Raw genomic sequence first — 22,589 nt, forward strand, 5'->3', positions numbered from 1 at the left:
TGACAAGCATGAGGAGAAACATGATGATAAGGAACTGGTCCCTGACCGAACAGAGCTTCCTGACCATATGGACCACTCACCCTGGAAACTGTTTCTGAGAGACCAATCAAAGTATACTCTTTAGGATTTCTGTGTTTTAGAGTATTATTGATACTGCACATTGACCTTTATCTTACTTAAAACAATTATTTTTAAAGCTCTAAACTTGTGCCTTCTACATTAAGATCTTTAATCTACGTGGAATTTTTTTTTTTTTTTGACATGAAGATACATTCGATCCAGAGCAGCCCAATGGAAATACTATCTTGTTCTCACTAATCTGAAATGCCGACCCTGTCATATATCAATCACCTATAAATGCATGGACGTCTTCCTGTGCGACCTCTTCTGTTAGTCTGTTTCTCTGTCTAGACGCCAGTATTACGATACCCATGTACTAATTAGATACATTTATACTAATAAGAAAATATTCTTTCTTCTTTCTGAAATGTACCTTGATTCTTCCTAGCCTGTTGACTTTCCAAATCAGTTTTAGGATCGTTTTTAAAAAAATAGATGAAGAGGTTTATTAAGAATTCCAGCCAGATCACCTTGGTTTCAACCTGTCTTATTAATAGTTGATAAGTACTAAACTCTCCAGTCCATGACAAATGTCAGTCACAGAATGACTTCTTGTCTTCACAACTACAGGGCCAAAAGCAGATGTGGTAGTGAAGGGCGACATTTCACTTAGGTAGCAGGCATTGAGGGGTCAGATCTCTTCCTTCTCTCCCACATTCCCTTAGCAGTAAGGATATCATTTCCCACTGGGTCAACATTAGCTTCAGTTAGTTTGGTGTAGACTTTGTAGATACAATGTCATTGCTGTAATCACATTTAAATACATACCAACTGCACATTGAGGGCTCCTGGAAGGCATGGGTCAGACTATGTTTATCAGATTCACAGAGTGTAAAATACACAGCACTTAATTTATTTTCCAGGGTTTTCAGTAGGCACTACTTGACTGACTCGAGGGTTAAATTCTCTATAAATTCATTTTAATATAATGTTGAAGAATTTTGACAATTTATCAACATTTATCATTTACTGTTGAGGTCCTAATTTGCTCTAAGGACAATAATAAGTACTGAATATTCAGCAGTTGGGAAATAGATATGGATCCTTCTCTCAGGACAATCTAACATTTAAACAAAATAAACAGAAATATAAATAATTTATAATTGTGCCTAATTCTACAAAGGGAAAAAATAGGGTTGTATATAAGAATAACTAGAGGGGGAATATACATTTCTCATATATTACAACAGAATCCGTACAGAAGAAACGTGATTTGACTTATAATATTACCAGATTTATATAGCAAATTAAACATAATTTTTTCCTGTAGTTAATTAATGTATTCATTGATCCCACAGTATTCATGTTCATTGGCACTATAATGATCCAGATATCAGGCTCACAAAAATGGCCAAGGCCCAGTTCCTGTCTTTGAGGAGATCCAAGTTCAGTGGCTTACAATACTACCTTTCACTAAAAGAACTGCATGCCGAAAGAAAGCATAAATATATCCTTTTTATTTTTCTTTCTTTTTTTTAGATGAGGATAGGCATCCACTCGGGTTCTGTGCTCGCTGGAGTTGTCGGGGTGAGAATGCCACGATATTGCCTGTTTGGAAATAACGTCACTCTGGCAAGCAAATTCGAATCAGGAAGTCACCCTCGGCGCATCAATGTCAGCCCCACCACTTACCAGTAAGTGTTCTCTGACCTCTCCTCCTCCTCCTGTCTTTGGCCTTGGCTTGTGCTAACATCCTGTCATTTGTGAGACCCTATATTTATTTATGTTTTTTTTTGATCCTGTCATTCTCTAAGGTGATAGGAGTAGGTCCACCCAGTCTGAAAGATAGCAATTGTCACATAAATGTTTGTGCGCACCAGGAGAGAGTGCACAAGGAGCCTGACTTGACTGAGAGGTAAACATAGGTTTGTCATTTCCCACAGTTGCCCTCCTTCTGAGGTACACCTGTTTGAATACAAGAGAGCAAATGTTGGAGATCGGCATCACACCCAAAGTCCTCACATTTTCAAAATGTTCCTCAATATTTATAAAAGTCCGAGGAATGAGAGAGAAAAGACATTTTGTCTGCTTTTATTCTTTGGAATAATTTAGGTAAATAATGAATATCTAAAGTTAAATATATATTGGGCAAAGAGTTAAACTTCAAACTCTATCTTAAAGGTCATATTTATTTAACAACTCTACACACACAGCTGACAGCTGAACACATCTGTATTTTGTACCTGGTAGATGTCCTTTCACCTACTGGTTACTACACTTCCTAGGTATGGGGACCATGCCATCCAGCTCATCATTATATTCCCAGAACTTGCAGAACATGCCTAACACATATTAAGCACTCTTTAAATATTTGTTGAATTAATGAATAAATGCATTGGTAGGATGCACTTTTCTAGATTAAGATAACTGTCTCCTATATGTTAGACTTTGGTTTTATGCTTGGGATTGTTCTGCAAGCTAATTGGTGCTGTGGTTTGGATAACTAAGAAATCATATTGTAAAACTATTGAGTGGAAATAATGACCATTGATATTTTTTCTTTTTCTATTTTTATTGAAGTATAATTAACATACAATGTGATATTAATTTCAAGCATGTAACATATTACTTTGACAATTCTATACATTACTCTCAGTGTTCACACAGTAAGTGCAGTCAATCATAAGTCACCGTAAAATGTTTTTATAATATTATTGACTATATATCCTATGCTGTAGTTTTCATCTCCGTGACTTATTTTATATTGGGACTCTGTGGTTCTTTATCCTCTTTATTTTACCTATCCTCCCACCTACATCCCTGATGGCAACCAGCAGTTCGTTCTCTGTACTTCAGCATCAGTTTTTTGGTCTCTTTTCTTTGTTTTGGTTTTTAGGTGCCACATATAAGTGAAACCCTATGGTATTGTTCTGTGACTTATTTCATTTAGTGTTAAATGTTCTAGTGTCTTCCAATCAGATGGGGGCCTCCAGATGTGGGGCAATGATCAGCTAGAAGCTGGGGGCAGCGGGGAGGAAAGAATTCACTGAGGCAGAACAAAGGAGACAGATATTTACTGAATACACCCACAGCGAGTGTGAGCAGGACGGCAGAGGAGGGTTGTCTGCCACAAGGCTGTGGCTGCTTTTAAAGAGAGAAGGTGAGGAGGTATGGTGGCATATAGAATTCTCCTTTTGATCACTGTGCTTGGTTTTAAGTAACCCGTTGGTCAACTAGGGCCTGTAGATGTTTTGAGGTTGGTTGGGTGGCGGGGGGTCACCTGATGGGCCTGTCTGTAGTCAGCCAGGTGGTCACTCTGGTCCTTTCTGCATTCCATTGCTAAAGCCTGTTTGCCTAAAAGTGGCCTCCTCTGTACTTAGGTCCATTAATGTTGTTGCAAATGGAAAAAGCACATTCTTTTTTACGGCTGAATAGTACTCCATTGTAAATATATATGCATATGTATGATATATACACACACATACATATATGCCCCATATTGATCCATTCATCTGTCGACGAACACTTGGGTCGCTTCCATATTTGGCAATTGTAAATAATGCTTCCATAAGCACAGGGGTGCTTATATCTTTTCGAATTAGTCTTTTTTCTTTTTCTTGGGGTAAAGACCCGGTTGTGGAATGACTGGATCATATGGCATTTCTGTTTTTAACATTTGGAGGAAACTCCACGTTATCTTCCACAGTGGGCTGCAGCAGTTTACATTCCCACCAACAGGGACAAGGTTTCCCTTTTCTCCACATCCTTGCCAGCACTTGCTGTTCTCAGCGTTTTGATAGTAGCCATCTGACTGGTGTAAGGTGATGTCTCATTGTGTCTGGGTGTCTTGTTTTGTTTTGGTTGGGGGGACTGTTTGGCATTTCCCTGGTGATGAGTGATATCGAGCATCTTCCCATGTGTGTGTTGGCCATCCATATGTCTCTCTGGAAAGTTGGAAAAATATCTAGTCATGTCCTCTGCCCATTTTTTAATCAGATTGTTCTTGTGATGCTGAGTTATATAAGTTCTTTCTATATTTTGGATATTAACCCTTTATCAGATAGATCATTTGCAAATATCTTCTCTCATTGGTAGGTTACTCTCTCATTTTGCTTATGGTTCCTTTGCTTTACAAAAGCTTTTTATTTTGGTGTGGTCCCAAGTTTATTTTTGCTTTTCTTTCCCTTGCCTTAGGAGATATATATCTAGAAAAATGTTGCTAAAGCCAATGGCAAAGAGATTACTCTCTGTTTTCCTCTAGGAGTCTTATGGTTTCAGGTGTCTCGCTTAGGCCTTTTATCCATTTCGAGATTATTTTTGTGTGTGGTGTACGAAAGTGGTTCAGTTTCATTCTTTTGCATGTAGCTGCACAGTTTCTCAATAATGTTTTGTGAAAATTCTTTTTCCCATTGCATATTCTTGCCTCCTATTACTTATTAATCAACCATAAATGTGTAGGTTTATTTCTGGGTTCTATCCTGTCCTATTGATCTGTGTGTCTTTTTTGGTGCCAGTACCTTATTGTTTTGGTTATTACAGATTTGTAAGTGCATCTTGAAATCTGAGATGTGAAACCTCCAGCTTTGTTGTTCTTTCTCAAAATTGGTTTGGCTATTCACGGCCTTTTCTGGTTCTTCACAAATTTTATTTGTTCTAATTGTAGGAAAAATGCTCTAGATGTTTTGAAGGAGATTGCATTTAATCTATATATTGCTTTGGGTAATATAGACATTTTAACAATATTAATTCTTCAAATCCATAAGCCTGCTATGATTTTACATTTGTTTTATCTTCCATTTCTTTCAGTAATGTTTTGTAGGTTTCAGAGATTAGATCTTTCACCTGTGGGTTAAATTTATTCCTAGGTATTTTATCTTTTGGTGCAACTGTAAAGTGAATTGTTTCCTTAATTTTTCCTTCTGCTACTTTGTTACTAGTATATAGAGACATGACACACTTTATATTGATTTTGTGTCCTGTGACTTGACTGGATTCATTTATCATTTCTAATAGTTTTTGGTGGTGTCTTTAGGGTTTTCTGTGTATAGTATATATAGTAACACGTCATCTACAAAGACTGACAGCTTTACTTCTTCCTTAGCAATTTGGATGTCTTTTGTTTCTTTTTCTAGTCTGATTACTATGGCTGGGACTTCCAGCACTACGTTGAATGAAAGTGGCAGGAATGGAACCCTTGTTTTGTTCCTGATCGTAGAGAGAAGGTTCTCAGTTTTTCACCACTGAGTATGATGTTAGCTGTGGGTTGGTCATATACGGCCTTTATTATGTCGAGTTCTGTTCCCTCTACACCCACGTTGTTGAGAGTTTTCATCATGAAAGAATGTTGAAAATACCAAATGCTATAATCTGCATCTCTTCAGATGATCATATGGTTTTATCCTGTTGTTAATGTGATGTATCATACTGACTGACTTGCACCATTACATATCTGGAAAAAATTTCCCTTGATCGCCGTGAATAATTTTTTAATGTGTTGCTGCATTGGGTGTGCTAATCTTTTGAGGATTTTTGCATCTATGTTCATCAGATATATTGGCCTGTAGTTGGTTGGTTGGTTGCTTTGTACTTTTTTTTTTTTTTCCAAAGATTTCATTTTTCCAGGGTAAGGGAGGGACAGAGGGAGGGGCACAAGCAGGCTCTACACTGAGTGAGAAGCCTGACGTGTGGCTTGATATTAGGAACCTGAGATCATGACTTGAGCCAAAACCAAGAGTCTGACTCTTAACTGACTGAACCACTGAGGTGAACTGATTTTGTTTATTTCATGGTGTCTTCAGTCTGGTTTTGGTATCTCACAATAATGCTGGCCTTGTGGACTGAGTTAGGAAGTTTTCATCACTTTTCACCATTTTTTGGAACAGTTTGTGAAGAATAGGTATTAACTCTTCTTTAAGTGTTTAGTGGACTTTACCTGTGAAGCCATGTGGTCTGGAACTTTTATTTGTTGGGAGTTTGTTGATTACTGATTCAATTTCATTACTAGTAATTGCTCAGTTCAAATCTTCTATTTCTTCCTGATTCAGTTTTGGAAGACGGTATGTTTCTGGCATTTATCCATTTGACTAAGTCCTCCAGTATGTTAGCATATAACTTCTCATAATATGTTCTTGTAATACTTTGTATTTCTGTGGTGTCAGCTGCTATTTCTTCTCCTTCACTTCTAATTTTACTTGAATCTTCTTTTTTTCTTTGATGAATCTGGCCAAAAATTTTTCAGTGTTGTTGATCTTTTTAGAAAACCAACTCTTGGTTTCATTGATCTTTTACATTGTCCGTTTGGTCTCTATTTTGTTCATTTCTGCACAGATCTTTGTTTCTTTCCTTCTACTAACCTCGGGTTTGTTTGTACTTTTTTTTCCTTTGTAGCTCCTCAGGTGTAAGGTTAGGTTTTCTGAGAATTTCTTGTTTTTCGAGGCAGGCCTGTATTGCTGCAGAGGTTCCTATGGCTGCTTTTCTTGCATCCCACGGTTTGGGACTGGGACTGGGACTGCCGTGTTCTCATTTTCATTTGTTCCATGTATTCCTTGATTCTTTTTTTCTTTGATTTCTTGGTTGACCCACTAATTGTTGAGTAGCATGTTGTTTACCCTCTGCGTGTTTGTGGGTTTTTTCCAGATTTTTCTTATAATTGATTTTTGGTATCATACTGTTATGATTGGAAAACACACTTTATATGATCTCAATCTTCTTAGATTTACTCAAACTTATTTTATGGCTTCTCATGGAATCTGTTCTGGAGAGTGTTCCTTGTGCACTTAAAAAGAATTTTTATTCTGCTGTTTAGGGATGGAATATTCTGTATATATGTCAGGTTCCTCTGGTCTGATGTGAGTTTCGAAGCCACTCTTCCCTTATTGATTTTCTGTCTGGGTAATCTATCCATTGATGTAAGTGGGATGTTAAAGCCCCAAGTAGTAGTATATTACTGTCAATTTGTTTCTGTCTGTTAATATTTGCTTTATATATTTAGGTGTTCCTATGTTGTATACACAGATATTTGCAAATTGCTATATCCTCTTGATGGGTTATTCTGTTTATCTTGTCTGATACAAGAAGTGCTACCCTTCGTGCACTTACATTGCATGGCATATGTTTTTCTATCCCTTCACTTTTGCCTGCATGTGTTTAAGGTTTGAAGTGAAATTTGTAGGCAGGATGCATATGGGTCTTGTTTTTTTATCCATTCAGTCATCCTCAGTGTTTTAATTGGAACATTTAGATCATTTACATTGAAAATGGTTGATAGGCATATACTTGTTCATTGTTTTCTGGTTGTTTTTCTGGTTCTTCTATGTTTCTTCTTCTTTTGCTCGTATGCCTTATGGTTTGATGGCTTTGAACAGTGTTATGCTTGAATTTCTATTTTTTGCATCTGTATTATAAGCTTTTGGTTTGTGGTTTCCATGTGTTCATATCTAACACCTTATGTGTACAGTGGTCTGTATTTAAAGTTACAGTTCCTTAAGTTCAAACACATTGCAAGGACTGAATTTTTATTCCTCCTCCATGTTTTGTGATTATGATATTATGTCTTTTTATTTTATGTATTCTTGAACTAATTTTTGTGGATATAATTGATTTCATTACCACTTTTTTTGTTTTAACCTGAATACTGTCTTTATAAGTGATTGATCTATTTCTACTATATATTTGCTTTTACCTGTGAAATTTTTTCCTTTCGTAATTTTCTTCCAGTTATGGCCTTACCTTTATACTTAGAGAATTCTCTTTAACATTTTGTATAAGGATGGTTTGGTGATGAATCCCTTTAACTTTTAATTGGGAAACCCTTTTTCTGTCCTTCTGTTCTGGATGATAGTCTTGCTGGATAGAGTACTTTTGGTGTTTTTGTTTTTCTTTTTTTTTTTTTTTTTGTTTTTTTGTTTTTAACTTTTAGCACTTTGAATCTATCCTGCCACTTTCTTCTGGTGTGCAGAGTTTCTGCGGATAGCCTTATGGGGTTTCCCTTGTATTTTGATTGTGTGTTTTTGTATTGCAGCTGTAAGATACTTGATCATTGCTTTTTGCTGTTTTGTTTGTTGTCTGCCATGGTACGGACCTACTGGGTTTATCTTGTTAGGGGTTCTCTGTTTCCTGGACCTGGATGTCTGTTTCCTTCCCCAGATTTGGGGAGTTTTCAGCTATTATTTCTTCTAATAAATTTTCTCCCCCACCCCCTGTTTTTAAAAAAGATTTTATTTACTTATTTGTCAGAGAAAGAGAGAGAGTACAAGCAGGGGGAGTGGCAGGCAGAGGGAGAAGCAGGCTGATGGCTGAGCAGGGAGCCCCAGGCAGGACTCAATATCAGGACCCTGGGATTAGGAGCGGAGCCGAAGGCAGACGCTTACCTGACTGAGCCACCCAGGCGTGCATCCCTGTTTTCCCTTCTTTATCTCTTCTCCTTCTGGGATCCCTATAATGTTGATGTTATTATACTTGATGTTGCTGAGCTCTTTTAACTCTTTTCATTTATTAATATTTTTTCCTGTTTCTTGTTCAGCGGGTTGCTTTCTATTACCCGGTTTTCCAGACTGCTGATCTGCTCTTCTGCCTCCTCTCCTCTGCTGTTGATTCTATGTAGTATATTTTTTCATTCCATTAATTGAATTTCTTATTGCTGAAAGGTTATTTTTTCCATTTTGTCTTCTTGTTGAAATTCTCTTTATTCCATCCACTCTTTTCTCAAATCCAGAGACTGTCTTTAGGACCACTGCTTGGAATTCCATATTAGGCATATTGCTAATCTCTGTTTCATGTAGTTATTTTACTGTGACTGTGTCTTGTTCTTTCATTTGGGACATATTCTTTTATCTCCTCGTTTTGTCTGACTCTTTGTGTTTGTTTCTATGTATTGGGGAATTCAGTTATGTCTCCTGGTCTTTAAAGTAGTGATCTTGTGTAGAAGAGGTCCTGTGGTGACCTATAGGGATATCCCCTTGGTCGCCCAAACTGGGTGCTCCAGGGGTGTCCCCCTCGTGGGCCACATGTTCTTTCCATTGTGGCTGAGCCATGATTGCCTCTAGCCCAGCCTGCTGCAATGACCCGCTTTACCTGGTGTCGGGGCACTGAGCGGTGTTTAGTTTCCCCACTGTTGAGAGACTTGAGGCTTCTGTGGGCTCATTAGTGGGCAAGTTTCGAAGTTGGGCTGAGTGTCTGCACCTACGCTTTTTGCCAGAACTGTAGGTAGTACCGAAGGGCAGGGTTTGCTCCCTGTAAGCCTGAGAGTTCTCATCAGTGTGTGAGCATCTCTGCCACGGCTGTTGGCACACTGAATGGCAGGGTTTACTGCCTCTGCAGACAGCTGGGAGACCGGGGAGTTGGAATACAGGTTATCTTACCCCTTCCCCAGAGCAGTGGGAGTGGCGTTGACCCCTGCTGGAGCCATTTACAAAGTGTGGCAGGACAGGAGCTGCTTTCGAAAGGTGTCTGCTAAGTTTGGTGGGTTGAATTGTGGCCACAAAGGAAAGTGGGGGCTGGGTACGCGACTCTCGCAATGCGGATAGAAAGTGTTGGTGTTGGCTCCTGTAAGTGTCCAGCGGCCTAGGCTCGGGGAGGGGAAGAAAAATGATGCCAGCACTTTCCTCCTTGGAGAAATCTCTTAAAGATCCCTGCCCATGCAGAACGTAGCTGACATTAGTGAATAAGTCTCCTTCACATATACCCCAAGTTCTTTTCAGACTGCTGTTTCTCTGTTGTTTCTCAGGGTGAGTCGTTCTGCCGGCTCTTGAATCGTGGGGTCCCCATTCGCTCTTGCTCTCCGTGCTTGTGATGCCCCTTCCGTTGGTAGTTAGTCTTGCTGGGAGTTGGATTCCCAACTGCATCTCCACCGCTCCTACCCTGTTCACTGTGGCCCCTCCTCAAGGATTAATTGTGCAGGGTCTGCTCTGTCAGTCTTCTGGTCATTTCCAGAGTTAGTGGTGCAGATACAGCTGTTACTTCAGTGTGTCCTTGGGTCGGGGTGAGCTCAGGATCCTCTTACTCTTCAGTCTACCCTGAATGTCCCTTGAGTTTTAAAATTATATCTTAAAAAAAAAAACTGAAGCAAAAAAATTTGTATATATAGATAGAAGTCGATAATAATAAAATGGTGATTTTTGAAAATTTGGATATATCTAGAGAGAACATTACTCTCAGAGGAAAGATATCTAGATTTCCGAGGTGAGGAGAAAGGGAGCTGCAGGTTGCTTAAGAACTACCTGTCAGTTAGAGGGTATTTATATAAGGGTTTTGCCTCTTTTAAACTTATTCCACTTTTTTGAACACAATTCTGGGCATAATACAGATGATCTGACAGTTTCCATGTTAACATTTTTCTACTTTAAAAAATGACATGGAAAGAATGGAGTCACTGTTTGAGGAGTTTGGCTGTAGATGGCTTTGTTTACTCGTGAGCAGAAAGGAGACCCCCGCAAGCCACACAGGACCTGGGCCCTTGGGTCCTGCCCCCTCCATAATCCTCAGCGGGGTGCTCAGTAAGGTCTTCAGGCCCGAATCACTCCAACCATTGCAGGCACCAGAACGCTGTGTGGTGTTATTGTCTGCCCCCCGCCCCCAAGCAGATCAAATGGAGCCAGGGACAGACAGATGTAGATTCGAAAAGGTATTTTTTTTCTGATTGGCCCCAAAGCATGTCATTCCTATTAATACTTTATAAAAATATTTTTACATTTACTTAATTTAAAAAAAACCCTTTTCTTGCTATTTCCCTGCGTTCCCCCCTCCTTCCCTTCTTTTAACAAACCCTTGCTGAGAACCTCCTATATTCCAAGCAGTGTGAGGGGCCCTGAAGTACCAGTGACGAGCCACGTACGCAGGCTCCCTGCCCTGATGGGCGAGACCAGAGACCACGTGATACATGCACCTCCGCCAAACAATGCATCACAATCGACAGGTGCTGAGTGGAAGTAACCCCAGTTAGAGCGTGAGAGATGATGCTGGAAGGTCATGGGAACGGTTTTCAGCCTAATACTAAGAGCAAGAAAAGATACTGAAGACTTTCTTTTTTAAAGCTTTTATTTATTTTTTTGAGAGAGAGAGAGCACAAGGGAGAGCACAAGCAAGGGGGAGGAGTCGAGGGTGAAGCAGACTCCCTGCTGAGCAAGGCGCCCAGCAAGAGACTCAGTCCAGGGCCCTGGAATCATGACCTGAGCTGAAGACAGAGGCTGAACCGAGTGAGCCCCCCAGGTTCCTGAAGTCTTTTAGGCAGAGGAATGACTTGACCAGATTGTGCCTTAAAATTCACCGAGGTTGTAGAAGGGAGACCAGCTTAGGGCGTGCAGAGGGCCAGCACGCCACTGATTGAGAGCAGGTAATCTTATCCCCATTGCACTGATGGGGGCACAGCTTAAGGATACTGCGGAATCCTTTTGCTGTTTCTACTCGTCTTCCCACACTTTGGAAGAGCAGTTGGGCTCACTGACCTTTGACATCCACGTAGATCTGGGCCACCACTAAAAACAACGCGCCTTGAGTCCTGGCGGTGATCTTGGTGTGACTGAGTATCTTCTGTTGGTTTAGTCCATGCTAACCCGCACGGCTCGGTCGGGTGTAATTGTTCTGTTCATCACTGCCGGTACAGAAGTACTTCCCCTTTCCAAGGACACTGCAAGTTAAACACCAGGATTGAATTCTCGGGGACATCCTCTATAAGGAGGCAGGTTGCACTTTTTTAGAGCAAATGGAAATTTGAAAAATTAAATGGAAAGTTTAGCTCATGAGAGCTTGAAATTTCCAGTTTTCTTTCCTGAATTAAATCCCATAGAACATCCAATATCGTCTCAAATATTGGTATTACCTTGAAATCTTCAGAGAGGTTTATACTGACTTTATTTTTAGTAAGACTATACGATAAACACTGAATAGATTATTTGCACATTATGATAAACTGAAATAATTTTCTGTATTGTTCATTCCAAATACATTTTGCCTGAAATAGTATTTTTTTTAAATCAATGAACTTTTATAAATATTTTGAAGCACTAAAAATTAACAGGAGTAATACCCATGATACCAGCACTGGTTTAATACTTACTGTATTTGCCCCAGCCTTTGGAATTCTTATTCCCTTCCATGGTGACAAACACCCTAATGATTTTGGTGTGTTTAAAGGTTACTGTTCTATGCATTAACTTTCTCAGAAATACCCATACACAATAGAATTTTATATATTTTAATTTATATGGGATATCTCATTATAGGAACATTTCTCTAACATTGGTTTTTATTTAAACAAAATTTTGTATGTTTAAGGTCAGTGCTATGATGAGACTTGTTCATCATTTTATTATACAGCTTTCCGTTATATTCTAGTATTTTTTGTCTGTTCCTCTGTTGATCAACATTTGTTTTTTTCCTAATTTTTAACCATTACAAAGTGTGTTCCTATGAATATTATTACTTACATGTAATTACTTAAGTCACTTTACATTTCTTATCAGACAAATTGAGTTTCTTATACAAGAGTTGGAATAATTGGGTATTTTCTCAAAATTTTTTAGACATAAGGAATAAAGTTTTAAAAATCAAAGTGATAACTTCTATATGATAAGTCTTCATTTTTTAGACTTTTCCCAAGTGAGTCATCTTTGTTGCATCCAGTAATGGCCAAGGACCATTCCTTCTTCACGTAGAGCAGTTTATTCCTCATTTTATTTCTGGAAAAAAAAATAGTTAATGAGTTTCTAGTTTTCCATGTTTGATATTTTCCCCCTTTTTCTCCAATAAATGTGAAGTTTATACCCATCTTTATTCTTACTTATCCCAGTTTTGCAGTAGTGCACACATGAGGAACACCTCTCATTATGTCACTGATCTGCGAAACTATAATAATTGATTATATTCAGGCTAGTGTTAGCAGATTTTGAAATGGCATGAGTTATCAATTGGCCTAAGCAAAAGACTCTATAACTACAGTGATAGGAAATTTTCCTTAACCTTCAAACGATTTTTGCTTTTCTCATTTTACAACTGATCTACTTCTCGTGCTCTTCCGAAGCATGTCCAGTCAGGTCCTCTGGCCAGTTTTTGAAATCAGATCTGTTTTGATGGTGACTTCTGTAACTTCTTTATTTTTGTTACTAACCCTTATTAGATATATCATTCGCAAATACCTTCTCCCAGCAAGTAGGTTGCCTTTTTTACTGTGCAAAAGGTTATTTTTGTATAGTTCTGCCACTTTATTTTTGATTTTGTCTTCTTTGCCCGAGGAAACATATCTAGAAAAATGTTAATAAGGCTGACATAAAAGAGACTGCCACCTGTATTTCTTCTGTAAGTTTTATAGGGTTGTCTCCCACATTTAGATCTTCAGTGAATTTTGAGTGTTGTGTATGATGTAAGAAAGTGGTCCAGTTTTCCTAGTCCTTTTTATTGAAGAACCTGTCTTTACCCCGTTGTATGTATACTTGTCTTGTCACAGATCAGCTCCATACATTTCTGGAGTCTCTTCCTGTTACATTGATCTGTGTTGTTTTGAACACTATAGCTTTATAGTAGATCTTTAAATCTATGCCAGTATTGATCTTTTTCAAGGTTATTTGGGGTAGTCAAGGTCTTTTGTGGTTCCATAGAAATTTTAGACAATCTGTTGTAGTTTTGAGAAAATGCTACTGGTATTTTGATAGGGATTGCACTGGATCTTTAGATTGCTTTGGATTTGCTTTAGATTGCTTTTTTATGTTTTTCAGAGTATAGGATTTTTATCTCCGTGGTTGAGTTTATTCCTAGGTATTTGATTCTTTTTGGTGCAAATGTAAATGGAATTCTCTTTCTCTTACTTTGTTATGAGTATAGAAATGCAGCTGATTTCTCTGTTAATTTTGTCTCTTGCCACTGTATTGAATGCATTTAACAGTTCTCGTAGCTTTTGGTGTTGTCTTTAGGGTTTTCTATATATAGTATCATGTCTTCAGCAGTAGGGGCAGTTTTACTTCTTCCTAACTAATCTGGATGACTTTTGTTTATTTTTCTTGTTTGATAGTGTCATTAGGACTTTACACTGAATGCAAGTGGCAAGAGTGTACATCTTTGTTTTGTTCCTGATCTTAGAGGAAAAACTCTCAGTTTTTCACCATTTTGTATGATATAAGCTGTGGGTTTTTCATATATGGCCTTTTGTTGTTGTTGTTGAAGTGTGTTCTCCCTAAAACTACTTTGTAGAGTTGAATCATGAAGGGATGTAGAATTTCATCAGATGTTTTTCTACATCTACCAAGAGGAGCATTCACTTTGTAACTGTTGTGTATCGACAGATTGGATTGAAGATATTGAACCATCCTTGAATCCCTGAAATAAATCCCACTTGATCCTGGTGAATGAGCCTTCTAATATATTGTTGAATGAAGCTTGCTAATGTCACCTTGAGGACTTTTACATCTACATTCATCAGAGATATTGGCCTGTAATTTTCTTTTTTGTGGAGTCTTTGTCTGGTTTTGGTATCAGGGTAATGCTGTCCTTGTAGAATATATTTGGAAGTTTTTCTTATTCCTCTACTTTTTGGAATAGTTTGAGAACAGGCATTACCTTTCTGCAAATGTGAGGTAGAATTAATCTCTGAATCTACCTCAACATTTTGTTTTGTTTTTTATTCGTAAGAAAATTGAATTGGTAATCAGTCTGTTCAGATTTTCTATTTCACTGTGATTCACTTTGGGGAGATTGTATACATTGAGGAATTTATCCATTTGTCTAGGTTGTCCAATTTATTGCCATGTAATTTTTTTGGCTGCGTCTCTTAAAATTCTTTCTGTGGTGTAGGTTGTTATTTCTCCTCTTTCCTTTCTGAGTTTCATTTCGTTATTTGGGCACGCTCTGTTTTACGTGATGAGTCTGAGTAAAGACTTAGCAGTTTTGTTTATCTTTTCAAAGAATTAGTTCTTTTACTGATCTTTTCTCATATTCTTTTTACTGTTTCCACTACGATCTTTATTAGTTCCTTCCTCTATTAATTCTGGGCTTTATTTATTCTTTTTTTCCCAGTTCCTACAGGCGTAAGATTAGATTCTTTGAGGTTTTTCCTGTTTCTTGAAGTAGGCCTCTCTCACTGTTAATTTCCATCTTAAAAGAGCTTTCACTGTGTCCCACAGATTTTGGAACCATCGTGTTTTCATTTTCATTTGCCTCCACGTATTCTTTAATTTCTCCTTGGATTTCTTACTGATCCATTTTTTTATTTAATAGCATGTTGTTTGATCTCCATGTGTCTGTGTTTTTTCTATTTTTTTTTTTCTTGTAAGTGCAGTCAGAGAAGAGACTTGGTATGATTGCAGTCTTCTTAAATTTTCGAGCCTTGTTTTGTGGCTTAACCTGTGATCTGTCGTGGAGAATGGTCTGTGCACTTGGAAAGAATTTATGTTGTGCTGTTTTTGGATAGAGTGTTCTGTGTATATCTGTCAAGTCTGTCTAGTCTAATGTGGCATTTAGAGACACTGTTCTCTTATTTATTTGCTGCCTAAATGATCTGTCCATTGATGTAAGCGGGGTGTTAAAGTCCCCTGCTATTTCTGGATTATGGCCAGTTTCTCTCTCTATGTCTGTTAATAGTTGCTTTATGTATGTAGGTGCTCTGTGAATGCACAGAGGTTTACATTTATTATATTCCTTACCAGTACTTACTGCCTTCTTTGTCTCTCTACTGTTGTACACAGCATATAGGTGGGTCTTGTTTTCTCATCCGTTTTGTCACCCTGGATGTTTAGAGCATTTCAACCATTTTCATTTAAAGTAACAATTGGTAGGTGTGTACTTACTGGCATTTAGTTGGTTTGTGGTGGTTGTGTAGTTCTCTGTAGCTTTTCTCTTCTCTTGCTCTCTTGTGATTGGTGACTTCTTTAGTGTCATGCTTGGCTGTATTTTGTATCTATTATAGGTTTTTGTTTTTTCACTACCGTGAGGCTCGTATATGATACCCTAAGCATATGGCAGTCTCTGTTACACGGATGGTCAGTGAAGTTTAACACATTCTGAAAACTTCATTTTTACTGCTGGCCTCCACAGTTCATGTATTTGTTGTCCTATTTGACATCTAATTTTCTGAGTCCCCTTAACTGGTCTTTACTGATTTTACTACTTTTATTTCTGAACCATCGTACTAGCTTTATAAATTACTGCTCTGCCTCCTTTACTGTATGTTAGCTTGGGTACATGAAAGTGTTTCCTTTCATAATTTTGGCCTTTTCTTTAACATGTCTGCTAAGACGTGTTTAATGATGAAGTCCTTAATTTCTTCTTGCCTGAAATGCTATTTTTCCTTCTATTCCAAGTGATAACTTTGCCGTGTAGAGCATTCTTAGTAGTCGGTTTTTTGGGTTTTTTCCTTTTAACGCTTTGACTATGTGCTGTCAGTCTCCTCTGGCCTGCAGAGTTCCTCCAGAAAAAAGCGGCTTCTGCGGTCTGTAACCAGCTGCTTGTCACGTGCGGTTTTAGATTCTCTCCTCGGGTTTCGTGGTGCGCACCTCCTGGGGTTCAGCTTGTTTGGGATTCGTGTGCTTCCTGGACCTGATGTCTGTTTCCTTTCCCTGCTTAGGGAAATTCTTAGTCTTTCTGTGTCTTTTCTCACTCTGGGACCTTTGTACTGTGAATGTTTGTTCACTTGTTGTCCTGGAGGTGCTTGAACCTATCCTCACTTCCCTTTCTAAGTCTTCTTTCTTACTGTAGTTCCGCTTTGGTGCTCTCCCGTAGCCTATCTTCCCGAGAGCTGATCTGTTCTTCTGCCTCCTCTAATGTACTGTTGCTTCCCTGTATTTCTCAACGTTGGTTCTTTTTGTATATTTTCTATTCTTCACGTTCTCACTGAGTTCATCCACTATTCTCCCCAGTCCGGTGAGCATCTTTTTGCCCATCCTCAATTAGATCACTTGTCTCCATCTATTAGTTCTTTTTCTTTGGTTTTGTCTTGTTCTTTCATTTGCAACATTTTGCTCTTTCCTTATTTTGCTGGATCTTCTATGTTTACAGCTACTTCTCCTATATGCGCAGGAATGGTCTTATGTATCCTGGTGTCCTGTGTAAACTGCATGTGCTTGGTAACTTAGGCGGGCTGGAGTTTTGGCTCTGATGGACGGGGGATCTCGGGGCACTTCAGGCTGGGGCATCGCTGGCGGGCTATATGGCGCTGCCGCAGCAGGCCGAGGCAGTTCCAGGCTCTCTGCCGAGAGTGCCCGGGCAAGACAGCCGGAGCTGAAGTGGGTGCAGAGGGGGGCAATCCTGGGCCTCTCCACACAAAGGACACCCAGGTAGGAGTGCTGAAGCTGAAGGGGGTGCAAGGCTGGGCTCTCTGCACAGGGTGCTGTCCGCAGCGTGCAAGGGCTGGGGGTTCCTGGGTTGCTCTACATAGAAGATACCCTGGTGAGTTGCTGGGAGCCTAGGTGGGCACAGGCTGGGATGTGCTGTGTTACTCTGTGCTGCAGGCACCCCGGCACGCCCTCTAGAGCCAGAGTGGTGCAGGCCTGGAGTAGCCCAGGATGCTTTGCACCTGTGTCACCCTGGCAGGATGCCTCGAGCTGTAGCGAGCACTGACCAGGGCTGCTCTCAAGGTGGAGGGGAGCAGAAACAGTGATGCCCTTCAGCCCCTCCAAACCAGAAGGGGTTCCAGCAGCACCCTCCCCTCTCCCGCCCCTGCAATTTGGCAGGCTTCTAGGACTGGTTGCTTTGTATTCTAGGTGCCCTTTTATATCGGGTGCTCGGTGTTCCTCAATACTGTTCCTCCCCACGGCAGCTCCCAGCGGTGGGATGGGATTCCCTTCCTTACCATGTCTCTGGTTCTCTTGCCCTTCTCTCTGGGGTCTGTGTTCTGATGTGCAGAAGCTGTTCGGTAGCCTGCAGTTCTTCTGTGGGAGGAAATGCTCTGTAAGTAGGTGTAGACCTGGTGTGTTCGTGGAGGAGGTGAGTTCAGGGTTTTCCCGCATTGCCGTGTGGGCCCGGAAGTCCATCCTGTTGTGTACATGAAGGAACAGATCATCTTATTACTGGGCTGGAGTCTCGTTGTGTAAGTTTAGCCATGTTGGATGATGTGTGAGAGTTGGATTACAGGCCTCATGTGGCAATCCCAAAGAAACGGTGTGTCTGATAATTTGGCCAAAGCCATTTTAAGCCATGACTCAGAACTGAGCTAGCAATCAGCTTATTCAAGTTTTTATTAGCAAAGACCTCTTCCTGATGACTAAGTTATAGTAATGTGATTTTTAAAAAAAATACCTATTTTCTCGGCAAATCCCCAGATTTAAGCAGAGGTACCTAGATTACTATGGACTTTTTGCTTAAATGATACAAGTTTATTATCTTGCAGTTTTGCAGAACAGAATTCTAACATGGGTCTCACTGGGCTAAAACCAGGTTGTCACGATGGCTGCATTCTTTTCTGGAAGTTCTAGGAGATAATCAAGACCATCTGTATTCCTTGGTTCACTGCTTCCCTCCTCCATCATAAAGCTGGGAACCTCGCATCTTTCTGATGCTGCTTCTGTTGTCACAGGTCTTTAATCGAACTCTTCTTCCTCCCTCTTCCACTTTGAGGTCCACTGGGTAACCCTGCAACCTTAATTCACCTGGGCCAGTATTGTGACATACTCAGCTTCCAGACGTTAGGATAGGGGCATTCCTTAAGTGAGGGAGTAGTTCATTCTGCCAGTAACAAGGGAAAAATCCGAGGACTAATGCTACCTAGAACTATGGCCCTGTCCTTCCGTGCTGCTGCAACAATGCCGTAGTCTGGGAAGTTACAACTGAAATGTATTTCTCACAGCTGTGGAGGCTGGAGTCCAAGATCAAGGACCGGCACGGTTGCTTCTGGTGAGCGCATGCTTAGGGCTCTCAGATGGCTGGCCTCTCCTTCTATCCTCATGTCGTGGAAAGAGAGGGGAAGCCAGCTCCCCTGCGACTCCCGTAAGGGCACTAATCCCATCCACAAGGGCGTCCGCCCTCATGACCTCCCCTGCTCCTGACTCCTTCCCGACTGGGCCCCCTGCTGTACCATCACCGCGCAAGGTAAGTTTTGAACCATGAAGTCAGTCCGTCGTGAGGCCTGCGTTACACTTCCCCATTTAAAGCATAGTGGAGATCTTTGCTTGAGGAGAAGATTAGGGAGTGGTTCTGAGAAACACGGAATTTTTGTGAAGATGACTGCCGTCTCCTCACTTCCCAATCCGCTTGCAACTGCTTCCGAAATTGTAATCCTTAATTTAAAAGCATCAAGGTTAAACCTTCACAAACCATGTTGTGGAAGGTTGATCCTACTACAGTACCGAGACCCAGTTCTCCAGAGCTGTAGGCTAGGAATCTCATCTTGGTTCAGGGATTAATTTTGCGGTGTAATTTTGGGCAAGCAAGGTGAAATTCCTGAGTTGGTCTCTTCATGTGTATAATGACGGTGGTGACCAAGATGCTCTCTAAAATATCTTTTAGCTTTAAAAGGTGATGGCAAATGTTTTTTGAATTACTTTTTCTTTGGAAGCAATTCATTCACATCATCACCTCATTAATCTTCACAGCAAGCCCATGAATGTCTTTTTTTGAGGTGAGAGGAAAGTGAAACTTTGATTAAATCAGTTGACAAGGAGTCACAGCTAAATCAATGTGGGAGTCAGAATTCAAGTTTCTACTCCAGAGTTAACTCTGGCTGCCTGCAGTGAACTTACTTTTCATAAAGATACTTCATTGTGAGGGAAGATAGTCAAAGACCTTCAGAAAATTCCTATCTAGTAGTTTACCAGTAGCCTCCTATTTTTAAAAAATTTAAATGCTCACCCACACCAGCCACTGGATGTTTAAGGAAAATAAGTATTTGGGCTGTTATTTTATGCTGTCTGGTCAGCCTTGTTTATCGATCATTGTATTCCCTATAGAAGGATCAAAACAGTGAACACTATGTTTTATGAGAGAAAAATACTCATTGAAGACAAATGACTTAATGGTTTTCCCAAAAGGAAAAACAAGAATTACATTTCTCCATTCCAGTTAGAGGCAGCAACATTAATACGGCCCTGTCACATATGCCAGAGCCCCCCCAGCGGAACCGGATGACCCGTGGATTCTCAGCCTGCGCTCAATGTCGGCGCCGTCACTAAGCTTTGAAATACTTGAGAGCAAAATATTTCTTCTTCTGTAAGGAACTTGCGAACCAGAGAATTTAAGTTATTTAACCAAGGTTATTTGCTAATTGGCTCCTGTGTCATCTGCATGGGGGGAGTGATGCTGAGATTTCAGAGCTCAGATTTACGTAGTTCACCTACCGGCCTCTTCTCCTGTGTCATTTCTGTTACTCCCTTCCCATACTTTCTCTCCATAAAAAGTAGTATTTTTGAGAAGCATGACTTTAGGGGAGGTTGTGAGGAATGTTTGCTATAAAATATTGTTCAAAAGACGTAGGTCAAACTCTTGAGGAAAAGGAAGAAGTTTGCTGTCCTTTTTTAGCTTCTAAATATTTTCCTCATGCTGCCTTGCCTTTTTTGGGCCTGAAGTCATTAAAACTCTTGATAGGTCTCCTTACACTTTATCTAGGCTAATTCTGCATCTGATTGGTTCAGGAGTATTTATTTATTTATTTGACAGACAGAGATCACAAGCAGGCCCCCCGCTGAGCAGAGAGCCCGATGTGGGGCTCGATCCCAGGACCCTGAGACCATGACCTGAGCCGAAGGCAGAGGCTTTAACCCACTGAGCCACCCGGGCGCCCCAGTTCAGGAGTATTTAAAACAGAGAATCTAGACTTCCTTAAAATTGAGCACGGTCATGATTTTTTAAATAATGAAATCAACGGAGAATTGTCCATTTTTTCAAAATAAATGTGCATATGTTGTTTCTGCTCCGTCCCTTCCGTACAGACTGGCCAGTGTGACGATGGGCTTGTTTTTAAGAAACAGTTTTGGTCAGAGAAAAGTGAAAAAATGTGAGGCAATTATTTAATTGACAAGAGCTGACTACAGTTTTCTGTTCTACTCTCATTTGTCATCTCTTTCGAAAGTTTTTCTTTTAGACATGGGAAACTTTTGAGTGTTTGAATTTTAAATCTCTGTGGTGTTTGGTCTGTTAGATGGAGTTTCTAGGCCGGTAAAGGTCAGAGTTGACAATGTGCACAGGATCCACTGGGGCTGAATCATCGTTAGCATCCTGGGGTTCATGAATTTAAGAGGCATTTGTTTGGACATAAGTAGCAAATGCACGCAGAATGTGCTCGCTCTCAGAGACACCAGGCATGCAGACGATGGAAACCAGAGGACGCACTTTCTGTCAATATTTAACTCTGGGAGCTTGCAGAGAAAATGTGTCACAGCGTCAGAGTACAGAGAACATATGGGAAGATTTTCCGTTTTTGACAACTTAACCTGAATTTCAGTGCCCATAAATTGATAATCCTATAGAATTGCCGCAAAATCTGCAATTTCTAGTGTCTGTAACCTTAAAATGCATACACATTTTGTGAGATCCTTCTCCTCTCACAGTGAGCTACGTGGAGTGTTATTTCCAGAGCATGAATTATTGAATTTCAAGGGATTTTAGGCCGTCGGCCTGGCTGAATAGCTGTAGTTTCACCGGCCCGATCTTCCGACGGCAGCAGATCACGGAGCGGCGGAGCACAAAGCTAAAATACAGAGCAGACTGGCGTTTCCTCCGCTCAGTTGGAAAGAAGATGAATAGGAAAAATTCAAGACCTGTAGGACACTTAGAAAAACACAAAGCATCTTCATCTATTCTTTGCCCGCGTTCAAAGGCGTAGTGTCCAGGGTCATTATAATAGAGTCCAAATACATCCCTTCTCAGAGAGATATTTATCAATTATTTTTTCCGAAATAACAGTAAAATGACGGTAAGCATATAAAAGAAGTACAGTCCTCTCCCAACATACACTTACAAGGATGGAAGCCGGCGAGACGGAGGGTGCGTACACGAGGGGCGTCTGACTTTGTACGAGAGGAGAGAGCGCACGGCGCAGCTTCCAGTGAAAACGGAACAGATGAGGAGCCACCCTGTTCCCTCACATCGCTCTCTCTCACACACACACACACACACACACAATGAGACAAAGGAAGTAGTTTCAGGATTAATCCACCAAGTGCAACATAAAACCGAGAGGGTTTCCGGAGTAAGAACAAGTAGAAACCGCACGGGTATTTTAAGCAGGACTAGTTTTCATACGATGAATGATACGCTTACAGAGTCAGTAAAAGGGGGAAAAGAGCAGATTCTAAACTGAGGATCTCTAGATGATGCCCCTAAAATACGGAACCGGCCGGGCAGGCAAGCTCCAGCCCCTGAGGTGAGCATGGGAGCCGCGGCCACAGCCGTACCTGCCTCGGAACATCAGGAGCCGAGAGAGAGGCCTTGCGCGTCCGTTCCAGTGATTTGGAAGTTAAGTGAGAAAGTCACCGATACTGGGCCATTTTATGACACTCGGGAAACTAGGAACTAGAGACATCTGCAAAATTCTAATCTTGACAGTGTTAATAGCTGTGAAAGGCAGATGGAGTCCACTTCACTTCTGCCGTGCAAATACTGGACAAGTACATCTACGA

The 22,589-nt window shown here is 40.4% G+C and overlaps 1 protein-coding gene across 1 annotated transcript in view; it reads left to right on the forward strand.

Moving 5' to 3' along the window:
• The window catches only part of GUCY1A2 (guanylate cyclase 1 soluble subunit alpha 2), a 251,205-nt gene that overhangs the window by 218,553 nt on the left and 10,063 nt on the right, over positions 1–22,589 (forward strand). Inside the window, exon 5 of the mRNA XM_080817774.1 lies at positions 1,600–1,754. Within this exon, the coding sequence (XP_080673900.1) occupies positions 1,600–1,754 (155 nt within the window). The remainder of the gene's footprint in view (positions 1–1,599; positions 1,755–22,589) is intronic.

This window comes from Martes martes (genome assembly GCF_963455335.1).
Source record: "Martes martes genome assembly, chromosome: 10".
Lineage (NCBI taxonomy): Eukaryota > Metazoa > Chordata > Mammalia > Carnivora > Mustelidae > Martes > Martes martes.